Here is a 19,801-nt window from a genome sequence, read left to right as displayed (position 1 = left end):
TACATAACCGGACGATGTGGTAAATTAGATATAATTTCTCCGTCCTCGATCAGAAGTCTTGTTCCAATCTAGAGAATAAGAAAATCCTAATAGAAATTGCTACTACATCTTTTTTAATAAACATTAAATAACTATAATTTGAATTAAGCAAGACTCCAAAGCTAATATTCCCCCGTTCTCAAATTATTTGCCTTGCAAATAATAGTCTCAAACTATTTATCGTTTTAGAAGTTTAAGACAAAATTAATTATTATTTTTCCATTGTACCTTTAGTAGGATTTTTCGTGAATTCTACAAACTCTTTTATTATGGGGAGTTTAGCTAATATCATTAATGAATATGAAACATAAATATTAGAGTAAACATTTAACGGAAAAAGATTATAACTTAGACATAAATAAGCGTAAAATAATAAAAAAGCCCTCCTAATTAATATTTTTTAAGAGACAAATAAACTAAAAAAAACGATAGATAATTTAAGACATGAAATACCAATAATCAAGTGCAAAACTTAAAGAAAAAACCTCCAATATGGATATAATTATGCTAAAAATAGAGTAATTTCCTATTAAATGACAAAACTTCCAATATGGATATATCTTGAAGTGGAGATAACATTAACACGTTTCTTTTTCCAAAGTCCACGTTAGCAACTTTCTAAATTTGTCGTAAATGCCTTCACGACGCACACGTCGTCGTTTACAAAATTGTACCGACTCCAAGAGTTCTTCCTGTTGTAAAAATGACAAAATGGTCCATTATTTTGAAAATAGTTTAAAAATAGTCCCGTAATTATGCACTTAGCAGTTCTGATCCTTTAAGTTTGCCAAAAGTTAATACTTTTAGTATCTCCGTCAAATATTTATCAAATTCTGTTTATTAATTTGACAGAGACAGTGGAAGATAAGAAAATTAGACTAAACTCACATTTAGAGGTACAATTTTTGTAGTTTCTGATATCTCTGATTTATTTTTAGACTCTATTGCAACTTATTGCTATGTAATTTACATTATCTTTTTTAGCCTATCTCAAAAAAAAAAAAATGATACATTTAACTTATGAACTTTTCCTTTTACTCTTAATGAAATATTTTACGGCCACACAAATATCTATGACTTATTTTAGACTATAAGCTTCAAAAGTGTTCCTTTCTATCTTTCTTAAAACTCTGTACCTAGACAAACTATATCACATAAATTGGGAGAGAAAAAATATTTTTAAATACTTCTTAGTGTCTGTTGTAGTTTTTTTGTTGCATATTTTAAAATTGGATGAGACTTTCTCGATGTTTATAGTTTAATTCTTTTTTTTTTACATAGTTCCGATCAAATATAATAGACAGAGTTCAGTAAAGAGTGTTAACTTTTGGCAAAATTAAAGGACTAAAACTATTAAGTACAATACTTAAGACACTACTCTGAACCTATCCTCAAACATAAGGGATCATTTTTGTCATTTTTCTCTTTCTCCTGTTAAAATTCGTTAAGGCGATCCCTCAACATCTCTTTCTTCTTCAACAAAACAACAATTCTCCATTTTCAAACAAATACACACACACACACATATACATATAGAAATTGTATATACATACACACACACACATATATACATATTGTATATTATGAATATATATTTATAGTTATACATATATATTGTTAAGTTTTTGGAATTAAAAAGAAGAAAAAAAGGTGTTGAATTATAAGAAGAAATGGCATTATTAAGGAAATTGTTCTATAGGAAACCACCTGATGGACTATTAGAGATCTGTGAAAGAGTTTACGGTACGTTCATATTTTTATTATTATTATTATTATTATTTGGTTTTTGCTTTGGTATTCTGTTGGAGCTGTGCTTTTTTTTTTTAAAAAAAAATATATTAATGAAGGTTATGAAATTCTGGAGATTTTTGTAGTTTATTGAGATCGAGCTGGAATAAATAGAGAAGTTTTTTTTTTTTTTTTTTTTTAGTTGTTATTATAATTCAATTTTTGAAACATGTATTGTAATGAGGAAATGGAATTGTAAACAAGTGATTATTATCTATTATGTGGCGCTTTTTCCTTTTTAGTCACTTTTTTGCAAGTTTCTTACCTGAACTGTCACCCAGGGGCGGAGCCAAGTGTAACCGAGGGGGAACCCCCTCGGCAGAAAATTACAGTGTATATTGAAGGTTAAAATTATTTTTTTTATGTATATATGGTAGGTATTGAACCCCCTTGGCTTCTTCGTATGTTTACATCTTCATATTTTTGAACCCCCTTACAGAAAATCCTGGCTCCGCCACTGCTGTCACCGGCCATTTATTAAAATACACCCCGACTAGTATGTGATGGTGCGTGGAGTATGATCTCTTTTCTGTTTAAAAATGGTGCCAAATGGCACTCCATGCAGATAATTTAAAGAATTAATTGGAAAAAAAAAATTAAGAGATAATGGTCATTTGCGAGTTTCTTACCTGAACTATCACTAACTATTTATCAAAACACACTTCGACAAGTATGTGATGGCACGTGGTGTACACCCTCTATTTTTGTTTAAAAATGGTGCTAAATGGCACTCCACACAGATAATTGAAAGAATTAATTGGAAAAAAAAATTAAGAGATAATGGTCATTTGCGAGTTTCCTACCTGAATTATCAGGTGTTTGTGTTTCCTACCTGACCTATTACCAACTATTTAGCAAAACAGACCTCGAAACTGAGTAGACCATTGTTGCCACTTTGGGGCCAGATAAGGAAAGGAGCTTTGTTGTTATTGAAATTGAGGAGGAAGGTATCTATATCTTTAATACTATTAAGACTAGACTCTAGCTACTTTTGAATTGATTAAAAATATTTCTACTGTATGCTAAAATTTAATTTGAAGTACTGCAGTACCTGTTTCGAATCGTATGCTAGCTGGCGGATTTTTCAGTTATAAAAAAGTACCGAAATATGGTACGTTAAGTTGGAAGTGTGAGTGGACGGAGAGAGTTATAGCAAAATGCAAGTTAACTTGCAATGAAGAGACTGTCTAATACTTTAATTCAACTAAGCTGAAGGGCCAACTCAACACCCTTTGTACTCTTGGGGCCAGGGGTGGAGCTAAGTGGTTGGGAGGGGGTTCATCCCTTCGGCGAAAAATTACACTATATATGTAAGGTTAAAATTATTTTTTATGTATATATAGTAGATGTTGAATCTCATTGGCTTCTTCATGTGTTTACCTTTTTATATTTTGAACCCCCTTAGTGAAAATCCTGACTCCGCCACTGCTTGGGCTAGGAAAGTGATGTTGTTGTGCTCTTGTTGTGATGACATTATTGACTGCTGTGAAGTTGACAACATTTGGCATGCCAGCTGAGCTGCGTCGAAGCATAACCTGCTTCACCGGCAGGGGATTCAGCTCGTCTTTTTGTCCAAAATACTCTAATGTAATACTTAGGATGCTTAGGGATCTCATTGAAACAGCGGGAATGGAAGAGGGAGAAAAATGTGTTTAGACAATTCAAAGCCTGCTTGTGCTTTATTTGGTAGAATTAATAATATTTCTAAGTTTATGCTAATTTAGTTTGAACTTCGAAGGGTGGTTGTGTTGGACAAGTAACGCATAATGCGGTTTCATTTAATCCCCCGGTTTCTGATAGCACAATTGCTTAATTCAACTATTATAGATGAATGAAGGCTAAAGAAGTGGTGTAGCTATGAATGTGTTCTGATGACTAATGCAAATGATTTTAATCTTAGAATATTTTGAAGCAAAAGCAGCCAGTGGTTATGGCCTAGTGGTCAATGAAGTGGGAGGAGAACCATGAGGTCTTAGTTTCAAATTTTAGTGCAGGCCCAAAAAAAAAAAATAGGTGTGGTGGAATAGTCGAGGTGCACGCAAGCTGGCGCTGACACCACCATCATTCAAGACAAAAGAAAAAATTGAAGCGGAAGACTCAGCCACTTAAGAGGCAGAGGATTGAACTGATTCTTTAGGTTAAGACGGGTTCTCTATTAGGGTTAGATGAAAGGAAAACTATATCAGGCGGCAGCATAAGGTTGCTTTCCAGCAATGTAAACTTGTGAGTTATAGAGTTTTGATCAGTCATACTTTGATGTGTAGAACAAAAAAGGCAAAAATACTTGAGGAATTGATGCCTTTTATAATCTTCAATCAGTATTGATTTTTCAATTTTATTAAGTTTTGAGTACATGTGAATTAGGTATCTTACTCTTGCGTGACCTAGAAAAAAGGCGGAAGGAATGGAGAAGATATTGAATCTAATTAAGTCAACAACTCAAAATGTGAGGTTATTCGATCAACGCCTTTTAAAAGTAAAAGGGAAGCTGACAAGGAACACCTTGAAGGTTTCAAACAGTATTGTGACAACAGAACCCAAATTTCTATTCTTAAAAAAAAAGGGAGAAAAACGGAACAGTACTGTGGCAAGAGAAAGTGTGTTTCTCTGTTAAAAAATTTCTGAAAATATTTATGTTTAGAGCTTGACATAATGCAGGAGGCCGAGATTATTACAGCTGATTCATGTCATCTCTGTTTTATCACCACAAAAGTATATTTTTTGTGACTCTTAAAAAAAAAAGCCTGTTGTATGCCAGTTTCGCTAATAATTGCTTCTGTTTTATATGCAGTGTTTGATTGCTGTTTCACCACTGATGTTTGGGAGGAAGAAAATTACAAAGGCTATGCTGGAGGTGTGATTAGTCAACTTAAGGATCATTACCCTGACGCACAAATAATGGTTTTTAATTTTCGTGAGGGTGAGTCGCAGAGCCTGATGGCAAATATTCTGTCTGAGTATGATCTGACAATAATGGACTACCCTCGGCACTATGAGGGTTGTCCCTTGCTTTCAATGGAGGTGATACACCATTTTCTGAGATCTGGTGAAAGTTGGCTCTCACTTGGGCAACAAAATGTGCTTTTAATGCACTGTGAACGGGGTGGTTGGCCAGTTTTGGCATTTATGTTGGCTGCATTATTGATATACAGGAAACATTACACTGGAGAACAGAAGACCTTAGACATGATTTATAAGCAGGCTCCTCGCGAGCTTTTGTACTTGCTGCAGCCACTGAATCCAATTCCTTCTCAGCTAAGATACCTACAGTATGTAGCCAGGAGGAATGTGAACATGCAGTGGCCTCCATTGGACAGAGCACTCACTTTGGATTGCATCATTATTAGGGCGATACCTAATTTTGATGGCGAGGGTGGTTGCCGGCCAATTTTTCGTATCTTTGGACAGGATCCATTTCTAGTTTCTGATCGATCGCCAAAAATTTTGTTCTCAACTCCAAAGAAGAATAAAGTTGTCCGTCATTACAAGCAGGTAATATGGGGTTTCCTCTACTAAAATCATATTTTACTTACAAAGGGTTTATGCTATCTTTGTGGAAGGGTATCTTTATTCTATTCTGTTGATTAAACGTGCTTGTTTCTAGGACTGACATATAGACCTTGTCAAATTCATCTAAAGTTGAAAAAAAAAAAAAAAAAGCATGTAAATAATCTGCAAATAGAGCAAGGAACATACGGGGGAACTTTATCTATGATAGTACAACTTATGTTCTTTCAGTGATTAATATGTTTGACCTCGAGTGGATCAACTATCTAATATTTGATTTCTACAGCTTATATCTTCTGACATCTTCCCAGGGAAGCAATTTTACGGCTTTTCGTCTATTCTCTGACCTTGTTAATTTGTCAAGTAGTGGTCTACATTGGGATTGAGATGTTTGATTTAGACTGAAATGGACTATTTAACAAGTTTTACCACTGAAGCTTCTGACATTTTGTTCGAATGGCATTGTTCTTATGGTTTTCCTCAAGTGAGGTCCAGTTGAATTAGGTTGTACTTGGCCCTGGTTATATGCACATGCCTGAAAACGCATGTACATGTTATATGTAGCCTTTCTCCCTCACCCCCTCTTTCCCATTCTTGTTGTGCATGACCTCGTAGGACACAGCTGACTATTGATCTGACATTCTTTATAATATCATTTCAGGCAGAATGCGAATTGGTTAAGATTGATATCAATTGCCATATTCAAGGCGATGTTGTGTTGGAATGTATTTGCTTGCACGATGATTTGGAGCGGGAACAGATGATGTTTAGGACCATGTTTAACACAGCTTTTATTAGGTCAAACATTTTGATAGTTAATCGTGATGAACTTGACACTTTATGGGATGCTAAAGATCAATTTCCAAAAGATTTCAGAGCAGAGGTATCATCGTTCATATAAGATGCATGTTTTTTTTTTTTTTTTTTTTTGGGGTATTCTCCAGCTAGAAGCATATTGTAATTTTATGAAAGTTGTGCTCTGGATGAAGGTTCTTTTCTCAGAGATGGACACTGCTGCTTCTGTTCTTCCTGTAGATTTGTCCTGTTTTGAGGAGAAGGATGGCCTACCAGTGGAGGCATTTGCCAAGGTTCAGGAGATCTTTAGTTGTGTGGATTGGATAAGTCCGAAGGCTGTTGCTGCTCGTAATGTACTCCAACAAATAACCACTTCAGGTTTAATACAGGAAAATTTGGAATCCACTCCTCCCCAGTATACAGACATTAGCATGCTCCTCGATCAAACAAATTTGGAGACGCCCGGAGAGAAGAAGGGACTCGCACTAGTGGACAATAATGCTAAAGGCTCGTCACCATTTATGTTGGACCAGCAGTCTATATCATCCATCAAATCACCGTCCAAAGTGCACCAAAGCGACCAACAGAAAGCTGAATCTCAATTTGTTGGGACCAAAAGTGAGATGAAGGTGTCAAAATTGCAGCCATCAATTCCTCTTTCAGAACCTTCTCCTGTTGACCTTAGTACAGAACCTAGTGCTTCTTCTGTGTCATCACAACTATCTCCATATGTTCTCCCAACGTCGGAGCGTCCTCCGCTTATAAAAGAGTTGGATCCTCATGTACGAGAATGTGGTGAGCCTAATGACTTCCTTTCCCTACCTGAAACCAGGACGCCGCCATTCAAGGCCAGTATTCCACCTCCACCTCCACCTCCACCTCCATCCTCACCCTTACCTGGAAAGGGTCAGGGTATTAGTACTGGACTATCTCCATCACCAGCACCGCTCACTCCTCCTGTGAAGGATAAATTAGTCACTGGAACTGTACCTTCTGCATCTCCGGCTACTCCACCTAGAACCCAAGGTCCTCCAATTGGATCCTCGAAGGATGACACACCTACTACATCTCAACCAACAGCACAGCTGTCAGCTCATGAAGGGGAACCTAGTTCACCTCCTCATCTTACTGGATTATCTCTATCTCCTTCGCCGGTGGCATCATCTCCGCACACTCCTCCCGTGAAGGATAAATTAGTCACTGGAACTGTACCTTCTGCAGCTCAGGCTACTCCACCCAGAACCCAAGGTCCTCCAGTTGTATCCTTGAAGGATGATAAACCTACTACGTCTCAACCAACAGCGCAGCAGCCAGCTCATGAAGGGGAACCTTGTTCACCTCCTCATCTGACTGGATTATCTCTATCTCCTTCACCGGTGGCACCATCACCACACACTCCTCCTGTGAAGGATAAATTAGTCACACGAACTGTACCTTCTGCAGCTCAGGCTACTCCACCCAGAACCCAAGGTCCTCCAATTGTATCCTTGAAGGATGATAGACCTACTGCTTCTCAACCTGATACATCTCTGCTTCCTCGAACATCGCAGCAGCCAGCTGATGAAGCTGCTAAAAGGGAACCTACTCGACCTCTTCATCCTTCTAGAAGTTGCCCTCCATCTCTTGCGCCTTCTAGTTCCTCTTCTCCATCAGCTGCCACTCCATTTGTCAAACCTTCAGAACAAAAAATCGTCCATAGTAGTAATTTTTCAATATCACCACCGCCTCCGCCCCCGCCACCTCCACAATATCCAACCCCTCCATTGAACGAGAATGTTGCTTCTGTTGGTGGATCACCTCAGCCACCTGCTCCTCCTACCCCACCTTTGAAGGAACATTCAATTTTCAGAGGTGTGCCATCACCACCACCTCCTCCTCGAGACTCATGCACATTATTTACAACCCCAGTATTGAACAAGAATTCTGCCTGTACTAGTGGACCACTTGAACCAGTCCCAACTTTGAAGGAAAGTTCAGCTTTTAGAGATAAGCCACCGCCACTACCACCACCTCCTCCTCCACCTCCACGCCAGTTAACGACAACCCAAGTATTGAATGCAAATTCTTCCTCTATTACTGAACCACCTCAACCTCCACCTCCACCTACTCCACCTTTGAAGGAAAAAGTTGTTTCCCAAACTGGAGCGCCGCCACCTCCGCCTCCACCTCTTCCTGGGCAACCTATGAAGGAGAACTCCTCGTTCAATGGTGGACCCTCTCCACCTCCACCCCCTCCTTTGCCTGCTTCACAAACTCCTAAGCCTGCAAACATATCTGTTATGCCGCCTCCTCCTCCTCCTCCTCCTGTGTTGGGTTCTCCACAGAGTGTTCCTTCCGCTCCCCCTCCTCCAGTCCCTTCTCTTAAGGGGGATCTAAAAGCAGGTTCCGGTCTGATACAGTCGGCATCAAAAGGTAGTAATCTCCCTGGTTCTCCGTCTCCACCCCCGCCTTCTGCTCCTCCACCTGGCTTAAAGGGGCGAGGACCCTTGTCTCGTACCATGAATTCAAGAAGCCAGTCATCAAAGAAACTGAAGCCATTACATTGGTTAAAGATATCTAGAGCAGTCTCAGGAAGCTTGTGGGCTGAGGCTCAGAAATGTGGTGATGCTCCCAAGTAGGTGCTAACCATGAGTGTGAAAGTAGCCATTTGTCAATCTTTTTTATTTTTTAAGATTCTTTCCAGAAATAACATCTCATGTCCTTCAATTTCTCTTTGATAGGGCACCAGAGATTGATATATCAGAGCTTGAATCCCTCTTTTCAGCTGCAATTCCAACTTCAGGACAAGGCAGTTCAGGAGGGAAAAGGAATTCGAGGACCTCACTGGGGCAGAAGCCGGAGAAAGTGCAACTGGTAAGTGTTTATGTCTATATGATATCTGAGGTTCCTTATAGATATATGCGCAAAGTTTCCCTAAATCTTTTTATCTCGGGAAAGTCATTTGCACGGTTCCTGGGGTTCCATTGTTTGACATAAATCTCTGAATCTTAAATATTATGAACAGCCTACTTCTAACATACACTTTCTGATCTTGGTCTTGTACTTTGGTATCTTCCTTTAGTGCAGCCTGTTCCCCAATCCCTCTTTCTTGACACGATTCTGTCTTTGCAAGTGGTTCCTTTTTAGATCAGCTAGTTTTCAGCTTAAGAAACTTCGTTTTCAGAAGGGTTTCTGGAATGAAGTTTTTTGGCTGAAATTCGGTGGAGCTTTATTCCTAAAAACCTGAGTTTGTAAAAGGACAAGCACAGTGCTGACATGTCGTAGTGATGCCTCTCAACTCTAGGCATGCTTGCTCTCGGTGATCTTTATTTCCTGTTTAATGTAGTATCACTTAATATATAGAATGTTTAGATAGGAGGTCATACTGATTAATTAAAACATACTTAAATATCCATCTATCATAAATATTAATTATAGAATGTTTAGATAGGAGGTCATACTGATTACTTAAAACATACTTAAATATCCATCTATCATAAATATTAATTCCAGAATGAACGATGCTTGGATTGTCAAGAATATTAAAGACACTAGGAGTAGTTTTGATGATGCCAAACCTTATGGCAGTTGGTCCTTTTCTTTAAAAGAAAATTATTGGAAAAAAGGAATTGCCTAGGTCGGTGCACAGTACTGAGGCAGCCCTGTTATTGGATTTTTAAGCTTTATCACATTGTTTAAATCAAGGGTCAATAGAATTTTCATACTCATAATTGAGGCAGCTTGGTGATTAGATATCAGTTGTGTAATGTTTAACACATTATTTAAATGAGGGGTTATGACGCCCCTTGGGGGTCGGCCCTTCCCGGACCTTGCGTGAGTGCATGATGCTTTGTGCACCGGACGGCCCTTTTGTTTAAATGAGGGGTCAGTAAAATATAAGCTATTGCTCCCACCTTTGGGTGTGGCCTAGTGGTCAATGAAGTGGAAGGAGAATCATGAGGTCTCATGTTTAGAATCCATCCGAGGCAAAAGCACTAGGTGATATTTCGTCCGATCTATCTAAGCCTTAGCGGACAATGTCACCGGTATCTGTGCTGGTGGGAGGTAGCAGGTACGCGGTGGAATAGCCAAGGTGCGCATGTTGTCCAGACACCACCGTCATAGAAAAGACTATTGCTTTTATTCAGATAAATAGTTTCATTGTTCTGTATCTTAAAATATCTAATTAATACTCCCTCTGTCCTAAAAAGATTGTCTTGACTCTGATTACGAGTTAGTCAAACTAACTAATGTTTGGTGTGAATTCCGACATAGAATCTTTAATTTTTTTTTAAAATAAAACTTACATATTTAGAAACTATATAAAAAGTAGTATAAGTTACATTAGTTAACAATTCAAAATATTTAGAAAGTATTTGAAAAAATTATGGTCAAAGAAAATATCCTTGGACTGTCCAAATAGTAACTAAGACAATCTTTTTGGGACGGAGGGAGTAAATTCTTTTTCTTAGGCATGTAGATTGGTATGTTTTGCAGCTATGTAACAGCATGCTGGTTTGACAAACAATATCTTTTAATTCTGCTTCCCAAGTTTGTTTCCACAAATTATCCAAGGTTCTTTGTCAAGGATTCAGTGAAAACCTATTCACGAGTAACATCTCATATAACCCATCTCCACCTGATACTCGTATAGCTCTGTGGAAGCCACTGCCTGTTCTCTCCTCACATATAGCTGTGGAGAAACGATGGAAGTGTGGAACTATTTCATCTCTTCCAAGTTTAAGAGAGAATTTATGTTAACTCTATTTTGGCAGGTTGATCATAGACGAGCTTATAATTGTGAAATCATGCTTTCTAAGGTGAAAATACCACTGCATGACATGCTGGTAAGCTGTATTCGTATACAATTGACTTTCTTTTTGGATAATCTAGTTATTCTAGAATATATATCTGACATACAGCTGGATGTACCAATTGTTTGTGTTCATCTCTGCCATCTTATCTTGGGTAATCATTTATTTACTTCTGTATACCTGCAGTAGGGTGGTGCTGTTATCACAATGATTCATTTAACATTCAAATAAAATTTAAAGCACGTTACGTATCCCATAATTTTATAGCTGCCAGTTTCTGATTGATTTTTGTGTTCCTAATAAGCAATTATGGTGTGGTGAACCGTCTCCTGTTGCGCCTAGATCTGTTCGTGTATATAATTTTTGCTCCTTCTCTATTTTCTCCATTGTTGTATTAAACTTCCTCTCAAAAATAACAAACAGATAGTTGACCTTGTTGGAGATTCTTTGCGAGATATTCAATTTCCAAATAAACCTCTGTAGTAACAATATTCACGCTTAAATGGGGGCATACAGTTGATTTGGACTTTATACTGCTTAACTGTATTGGTAAAAGACTTACGTTTTTTTACTATCCTAAGACTGTACTTTATTGTATAACCAATGTACATTTCATGCTGATGTAAGTATAATCTGATATCTAAAGAAAGCAAAGCTTTTCGAGTGTCACCTATCCCAAAATAAAAGGTATTTGTACGTATTGAATCTTGTAATAAAAAATTTTGGTCCTGTTTGTGCACTTTTTGCATGCTAGATATTCTCCTTATTTATCATCTCTCTTTGTGATGTTCCGTGGACCATATACTCTTGCATATAGTCGAGTTATATTGAAATGTGATTATTTCCAAGAATGATGTAAGCCGCCCATCTCCCCCCCACCCACCCACCGACACACACACATCCCTACACACATGAGCTAGCTTTTGGGGTTGAGGTAGGCCCAAGGTCCATTTTCTCTCATGAATATACATATACAGTTATTTGAGCCGGGGGTCTTTCGGAAATAGCATCTCTACCTCCATGAGGTAGAGGTAAGGGCTGCGCACACTTTACCCTCCCCAGACCCCACTTGTGGGATTACACTGGTTATGTTGTTGTTGTTGTGTTGTTGAATATACATATACAGTATATATGTGTGTGTGTGTTTATGTTTATATGAATATAATTGTCAATGTGTATGGATAATGCTCTGTTAAAAGTTGGATTACACTTCTAATTGTTAGCTATCACTTTTCTAATAATTTCAACAGAGCTCAGTGCTTGCACTGGAAGATTCAGCATTAGATGTGGATCAAGTGGATAATCTGATTAAGTTTTGCCCGACTAAGGAGGAAATGGAAACTCTCAAGGTGAAAGATCTGATTGAAAAGAATAAGGAAAACTAATAATTCAACGTACATAGAAACAATGTGAAATAACCTTGTTTAGTTGAATATTTCTGTTTCAGGGTTATAAAGGAGAGAAGGAGAAGTTGGGTCGATGTGAACAGGTCTGTCCATTGTGAACTAACCTTATTTCCTTATTCTTGTTTAGTATCCCAATGCATGGAGTGGATTGGACCATTATAGTAACATCTGATTCTAAGACCTCTTCGTTGTCACAGTTTATGTTAGAGTTGATGCAAGTACCACGAATAGAGTCCAAGCTGCGAGTTTTTTCGTTTAAGATTCAGTTTGAATCTCAGGTGAGAATATGGCATATCTGCTCATCTTTGCTGCAATGGGAGTATTTCACTTGCTGATGGCACATTTGTTCTCTTTTAATATCAGGTTTCTGAGCTAAGGAAGAGTCTGAATGTTGTGAATTCAGCAGCTGATCAGGTACATTTTTTTACTCTTTTTCTAAATTTTTTTTTTTTTTACCACTTTTAGATGAGACTAGGGGTCTCTTTCTTGATGCTGTCCTTGATTATATCTTTTCTTTAATGTTGTAATCAGATCAAAGGTTCATCAAAATTGAAAAGGATTATGCAAACAATTCTCTCTCTCGGAAATGCTTTGAACCAGGGAACCGCTAGAGGTTGGGTTTAACATCTCTTTTGTTTTCAAGCATATCTTGCTTTCTTCATTGTGACGTCCTATTTTTCTCAGTGGGGGAGTGAGTTGAAGAGTTCCCCCACCCAAAAGAAAAGGAGTGACCTGTTTGATAAGTGACAAAAGAAATTACACAATCTTTAGGGGTTTGGAATTGAGGAATTAAATGCACATTATCAACACTTTATCCTATTAGCTAGAATGTTGACCTATCAACTCTAGCTTTCTATAGAAGATTAACTGATTGCGTTCCTGCTGACGGCCATCTGAACTTTCTTTTATTTAACCTTTGTAGGGTGGAAACCGACAGCCGGCATGTCTGTTATTTGACTAGGTCTAGTTCTTAGGGGGATTTATTCAATTAATCCCTCCGTCCCAAAATAAGTGTCACTTTAGGAGTTCAAGACAAAAAATGACAAGTATTTTCAACTATGCCCTTCGCATTAAAGAAGCAGTCTTCTTTAATATTGTCCAATTCTCAAAAAACATCCAATAAATAGGGGTAGTTTAGTGAACTTCACATTGTATTTATTGATTTCTAATGAACGTAATTTTTGCTAAGGTGACATTTATTTTGGGACGGAGGGAGTATGTTTTCTGAAAAATATGGAAATTGGTCTCACTAATAGATTTCCAAGTTGAGAACACTTCTTCAGCAGTAGAAATATTAACTCTAGATGAGGAAAACATGTCAAATAAATCAACCGGGTATCTCTCAAAGCTTTTCTGGTGAAATGATATATCTCTGCAATTGTCATCTCCATTGGCTTTTCTGGTCTTGAAATTATTGAACAATCCCTGCTTCATTTAGATGATAAATGCATTTCTTCCAAATGATTTATTATCTTTGAGCAACTATCTTTGTTTAATCTAATAATCTCTTGCTGATTTGTGTAGGTTCTGCTGTTGGATTCAGGTTAGATAGCCTCCTTAAACTAACAGAGACACGTGCACGGAACAATAAGATGACTCTCATGCATTATCTTTGCAAGGTACAGCCTTTGATTGGTAATCTTCTTGATGAGAGCATAATGATGTGGTTGACTTTTCGTGTACGTTGTTATCAGTTTCCTCGCATTTGTCAAATCAATCTATATAATTATCTCTATCCTTAAAAATTGCATGGCGCATGGTACTTCCAGATTTCTTATCCTATTGATGTTAGATTGTCCTCTAGCACTTAGACGCTGACTGGTATGAACCTTTTCCTTATAAATTGCTGCCGTAACAACTACATGTCTTTATATTCACTTTTTTCTCGTCATTGTGCTGGTATCTAACTATTTGTAACTCAAGATTTTCACTTGGCAAAATGCATTTGAATTAGACTTTACAATATTCTAGCAACCATCATATTTTACAAGACGCTAAAGAAATTTTCTCTGCCAGGTACTTTTTGACAAATTGCCAGAACTGCTAGATTTTTCTAAAGATCTTTCTAGCTTGGAACCTTGCGCAAAGGTATCGTTATTTGGACTGACTAATGGCAAATTTGTAGAAATATTACTGACAGTGGTCTGATTAGAAAAAATTATGCAGATACAACTGAAATTTCTCGCAGAGGAAATGCAAGCTATTAGCAAAGGACTTGAGAAAGTTGTACAAGAACTGTCCATGTCTGAAAACGACGGAGTTGTGTCTGAGAACTTTCGTAAGGTAAGCTGTGACTACAGTGATCTACATAATGCTGATTTCTGCATACTGTCAGATCGTTTGATCTTATCCCCTTTCTGGGCCACTCTACCACTCAATCACAAAATGAAAATAAATAAGCGTGATGTTGGCATCCACAGTGATGTGCCTAAGTAGTTAAAGTTTTTATCACATTAGGTAATAGCGCATATCGAGAAGATGAATCCTCCTTGATTCCACTATGCAATTGAGAACTGAAAATTCTCTTATGATGAAGGCTCTAATTCACCTTTTCTTTCTAATGGAAAGTGAGAAAGAAAAAGAATTCTGAGTCAAGACACTACTTGGTAATATATGATGTTGAACAGGAAGAGCAAAAGGTTCTCACTGTAATAAAGAACACAAAGAGCAGAATGGGGATCTGTGGAAGACTAAAGATCCTGGTAGATGTGCATTATACCAAATTGAAATCTAGAGAGGTGAAGAATATAGGAAAAGTAGTGTTGAGAGAGGAACCACAAACAAACTTAGAGGGGGAAAAAAAAAGTAAAACCTAATAAAACAGATTTAAGGAATTGTATATTATCAGTGTAATGCTGTGCTTCATTTGTATGGACAAATTTTAGATGTAAAGGATAATAAGGCCTTTCTTCCTTTCACCTTTGCCGACAATGAGAACTACTAAAATTGGGGAGAAGGCTTATTCCATATGTTTTAAGGTGGTAGATCTAGTCTCTGATGATTTTTCAAGAATTCAATACAAATGCCTCCGGCCTGATGTTTTGTCTTATTAAGTTCTCAGTGACTACTCACGGTTATTTTTTGTGCTCTCAGTTCGACTATGAGGTAACTTTGTGTACAAACTCATCTCCTCTAACTATGCTAGGAGTTGGAAGTCCCATATGCTAGCAACATCATTTACCGAATTTGTCCTACACCAAGACTGATTTTAGAATAGATATGGATGCTGCTCTCCTTTGGGAAATCTCTGATATCCTTTCTATTTAACTATCCAAAATATGCATTAATCGGTTCGCCAGGTGATGAAAAGTTGGATAAAAATGAATTTGGATCCTAAAGAGAAAGGGGTTTGCAGGACTGCTGCTTTCTGCACCTCTTGGTTGATATCAGGAGAAAGTGAAGAAGGAACTCCATTCATTGTATTAAAAAAAAAAAAAAAATACTCTGTCGTATCCCTCTATTGTGTATGAAGTCTTTGGTTTCTTTGATGTGCATCCAATCACCTGATTTAGCGGAATAAATCTTATTTGAAAAGCACATAAGATAAAGATTAGGTGGGCTCCCACGCAAATAAGATAAAAGATTAGATAGGCTCCCACTGGCAAGAACGGATTAAGAAGTATGACTTTTTTAGTGTATCTACTTTCTGATTTCTCATTGATTGGTATAATTTCCATTTGCCAGGCCTTGAAGGAGTTTCTTTGTTATGCTGAAGGTGAAGTGAGGTCCTTGGCTCAACTTTATTCCGGTGTGGTAGGTCTTATTCCTAACAGAAATTTTTGTGGTCGTTTGGTGTCTACCACATTGAGATGTTCCTGATGGCGTGTTTTTTCTCTGTACATACCCAACAGGGTAGAAATGTTGATACATTGATTCTTTACTTTGGAGAAGATCCAGCTCGTTGCCCATTTGAACAAGGTAATGTTTGATAATTTATCATCCTTATATGAAGAAATTTTGAATCTAAAAAAGATGTCGATTAAGCAGTCATCTGTTATCTCTTATTCTCCTTTGTTGACAGAAGATTCTCCGTGGTATGAGCTTTTTTCTTCTCAATTCTGATTGGTCTAACAGATTAACAATTCAGTTGATCAAATTACTTGTCCGCTTCCTAGCTTTAGGGTGTGTTTGGTATGAAGGAAAATGTTTTCTTATAAAATGTTTTCTACTGGGTTTCTTGCTTATTTTCTAGTGTTTGATAAGAAAACAAAAAAAATATTAACCCAAAAGCATTTATATTGTAATCTAGCAAAACACTATGGGGTGCGATGGGGTGGGGTTCGGTGGTGGTGGGGGGTGGAATGGTCAAGGGGTGGGGAGGATACAATGAACTTGGAATGTCACTTGTGGGACTTGTTTTCCCTACATCCATTAGGGAAGTTATTTTCCTTATTTTTAAGGAACGTGTCTTCCTAAAGAAAATGTTTTCGAAAACATTTTGAGCAACCAAACAGGGAAAATTGGTTTTCCTCCATACCAAACACACCCTTAATCTGTATTGTCTGTGCTTCAGAGGTAATCCCCAGAACTGTATTTCTTGCTGCTCCTTTTCTGTGATTGACGCTTTCTAACTCCTGTTTGTTCCGGTATGGAGTAGCAAGAGAATGCAGTTCTGGGGATTAATTCATTGTGGTGTAGTTCATTCGTATAACATAAAAGTTTTGAATTGTACTATACTACATTGATACAGACCATGCGAAGTGTGTCCTATTATCATGTGAGCATAGTTTAAACCTGTGGAAATAAACTAGTTTCCCAGCTTAACTTCATTCCTCTTTTTTCCTCTAGTTATCTCAACGTTAAACAACTTCCGAAGGATGTTCAATCAAGCCCTAGAGGAAAATCGAAAGCAGCTGGAGTTCGAGAGAAAGAAAGCAGAGAAAGAAGCATTGGAGAAGCAGAAGATGAGTAATTCAGAGAAAACTTGACCCCGTCTGCGTAGTCTGAAATAATGTACTCATATACGAAAACATCAGCATGTCCGCACACAAAACACAAAGGAAACTGTTCTTTATCATGGCAAAGCTTCGCCGAGATTGAAGGGTTACATGACGGTATAAAGACGATGTACATTTTCTGCGGAAAAATTGGAGATACGTTGGTGTAGGTTCGAATGCGACCCACAGTGTTCCTCTTTTATTCTTGTTTATATAAGAGGTAATTTCCAAAACTGCATGCTTTTTACTCTTTCTAGCTCCTGTTTTTCTGGTTTAATTCATTTCAATTTTCTTGCAGAATCTGAGAGTTTATGGAGATGGAATTACTTTGGGGCGGTAGGCAAATTGTACATATTTACTAGGAAGAATGTAGAAGTTCTTGGAGAAGATGGCTTTTTTTATTTTTTTTATTTGTAATAACATAGAAATTTGTTTTTCATCATTTTGTTTGCTTTCAGCTATTAGTTTCATTTTTTATTATCCTAGGTACATCTAGTTGTGGTCATCATCCTGTTAAAAATAAAATTAGTTCTTCAAGATAAGTTCCTTTTTTAGCCAACTATAATTCATAAATCAGGTACTCTTTGGCATTTGCTTAGGTGATGTTGGATGTATACTCCTTTGTCTTCCCCTTGTATCATTTTTATAATAAAGTCATGTATTGAACGCAGCAAAGTTCAAAAAGTCTCTTGAGAAACTTTTTTTTTTTTTTTCGACTTTAGAAGGGACACTCACAATTGTTTTGCCCTCTCGTTCAAGTCTCCATTTTTTAACCATCGCATAATATAATTCGCTTGTTTAGTCAGGCTTGGAAAGTGTTTTTGGTCAGAAGTGTGTGTCGAAAAGTTATTTTTGTAGAGTAGTCGTTCATTTTTGACTAATCACTGAACCAAGTAAATGAGTTTGTAGCAAATGACAATGACTCATTTTAATATCAAATTAACATTTTATATGGACAAGTAAATAAGTTTCCCTGGGTAAAAAATATACGACCTATCCAAGAAGTATGTATATTATACCCAGTGTAATATCTAGTGTTGTTGTTCTTGTCAAATATAATGACCAACTAATATTGTAGACAGTAAACACTAATTAACTTTAAAATAAAAACACTAACCTCCAAGAGGTACTTTTGTCTGAATTACTAATCGTTAAGAAATCTAACCACTACAAATTTAATTTCTGTAACCATCAGCACGTGTGAATATACTTTAGAATTTAGGATTTATTTCATTTTAAAAATAATAAAAAACGTATATATTAAAATTCTTTATTTCAAAAGGGTTTCAATACCTTATATATAACCAAAGAAGTTTTTACTTTTACCCTATTTACACGTTGCTATAATTTTCTGCCTTGCTCCTCATGAACGAGGTTGACTGTCTAATTCATATTGAGAAGATTTAACAAGTGAATTTAATTAGGTATCATGCATGTTGTCTTAGTTCAATTGTTTTTTTTACTTTCTCCTTTTTTTCATGGGAATTCTTTACGTATTGGCCATATTTTTTTTCCTGATTACTCTATTTATATTACTACTTCGCACATGTTGTTGTAATACATGCATGTAGGTTTTTGGGTTTTGCTTCTTTATGACTTTATGTATATAATAATTACTGGAAAAGATTTGTTGTTTAGGTTGTTTTGATGGACCTCAGAAAGAATTTTGGTTATTGTGTTAAGAGTGAGCCAAAGGAGTTGGACTCTACTGCTACTCAACCAGTAACCAAGAAGATCAAGATAGAGATAAAGGAGGAACATGTTAAACAACAACATAAATTGTAAGTTCTAACTTCTTCTTCTTTTTTTTTTTTTTTTGTTATTTTTTATAATCATGGTGTCTCTTGGCCAGCTTGTGTGCACCTCGACTAATTCCATGAGATACCTGCTACCCCCTATGTTTGTGGCGTCCGGGTCAAGTTGCATGCATCTCGACTATTCACTATTCAATCGAATACATGCTAATTCCCACCCGCACAACTACAAAGTAACTCCACGTACCAAGCCTTAGGTTACACCTTGTTTAGATGGTTGTTACATATCATTTTATATTGTATTGTGTTGTTAGTTTAAATACAATATTCTTTTGATTGTGACTTAATTGTATCTAACACAATAAGTAACAACCATCCAAACAAGCTAGCATTGAACTCGTGTTTTTAAAATTATGGGTTCAGAATATAGTATCTCTTGAAATTTTTCGTAGATATATCTATTTCATGTATAAAATATTGGGTTCGGTTAAACCCCTAATCAATACTCTACATTCACCATACCATTGGCTTGGACAGATGAGAAAAATCAGAACGTGAGACCGCAAGATTGCATACTTTGTGTTCTTTTTTAATATACTATCCCTTTGTTCGACAGACAAGAATCGAGTGATTTGAAAAAGGAAGAAGATTCCAAATTCAAGGTCAAGAAGGAGTGTATAAACCTAGATTCTTTTAGAAGGCATGTAAAAGAGGAACTTGTTAAACAAGAACATAAACTGTAAATTTAACTTAAAATTACATTGTTGAAGACCTTGTATTGT

General features: G+C 36.9%; 1 protein-coding gene across 2 annotated transcripts; it reads left to right on the top strand.

Annotated features, from left to right (window-relative positions):
• The first annotated feature begins 1,503 nt into the window (after positions 1-1,503).
• Positions 1,504-17,838, top strand: LOC132039540 (formin-like protein 13). 2 transcript variants are annotated; one of them, XM_059430012.1, is made up of 18 exons: positions 1,537-1,782; positions 4,619-5,319; positions 5,996-6,217; positions 6,324-8,743; positions 8,850-8,982; positions 10,884-10,955; positions 12,173-12,271; positions 12,370-12,411; positions 12,526-12,606; positions 12,692-12,742; positions 12,860-12,941; positions 13,853-13,947; positions 14,345-14,416; positions 14,495-14,611; positions 16,013-16,081; positions 16,180-16,246; positions 17,117-17,485; positions 17,564-17,838. In XM_059430012.1, exons 1-17 carry the CDS (start codon positions 1,710-1,712, stop codon positions 17,254-17,256), a joined length of 4,536 nt encoding a protein of 1,511 aa, XP_059285995.1. In that variant the 5' UTR covers positions 1,537-1,709; the 3' UTR covers positions 17,257-17,485; positions 17,564-17,838. The 2 variants fall into 2 exon arrangements, with proteins under 2 accessions (XP_059285996.1, XP_059285995.1); XM_059430013.1 differs by lacking the exons at positions 8,850-8,982; positions 10,884-10,955; positions 12,173-12,271; ... (9 more) ...; positions 17,117-17,485; positions 17,564-17,838 and having other exon boundaries at positions 1,504-1,782; positions 6,307-6,438.
• Positions 17,839-19,801: the final 1,963 nt, after the last annotated feature.

This window comes from Lycium ferocissimum, chromosome 12 (genome assembly GCF_029784015.1).
Source record: "Lycium ferocissimum isolate CSIRO_LF1 chromosome 12, AGI_CSIRO_Lferr_CH_V1, whole genome shotgun sequence".
Classification (NCBI taxonomy): Eukaryota; Viridiplantae; Streptophyta; class Magnoliopsida; order Solanales; family Solanaceae; genus Lycium; species Lycium ferocissimum.
The sequence above is the reverse complement of the archived record's forward strand: the minus strand, read 5'-3'. Positions and strand labels throughout refer to the sequence as shown.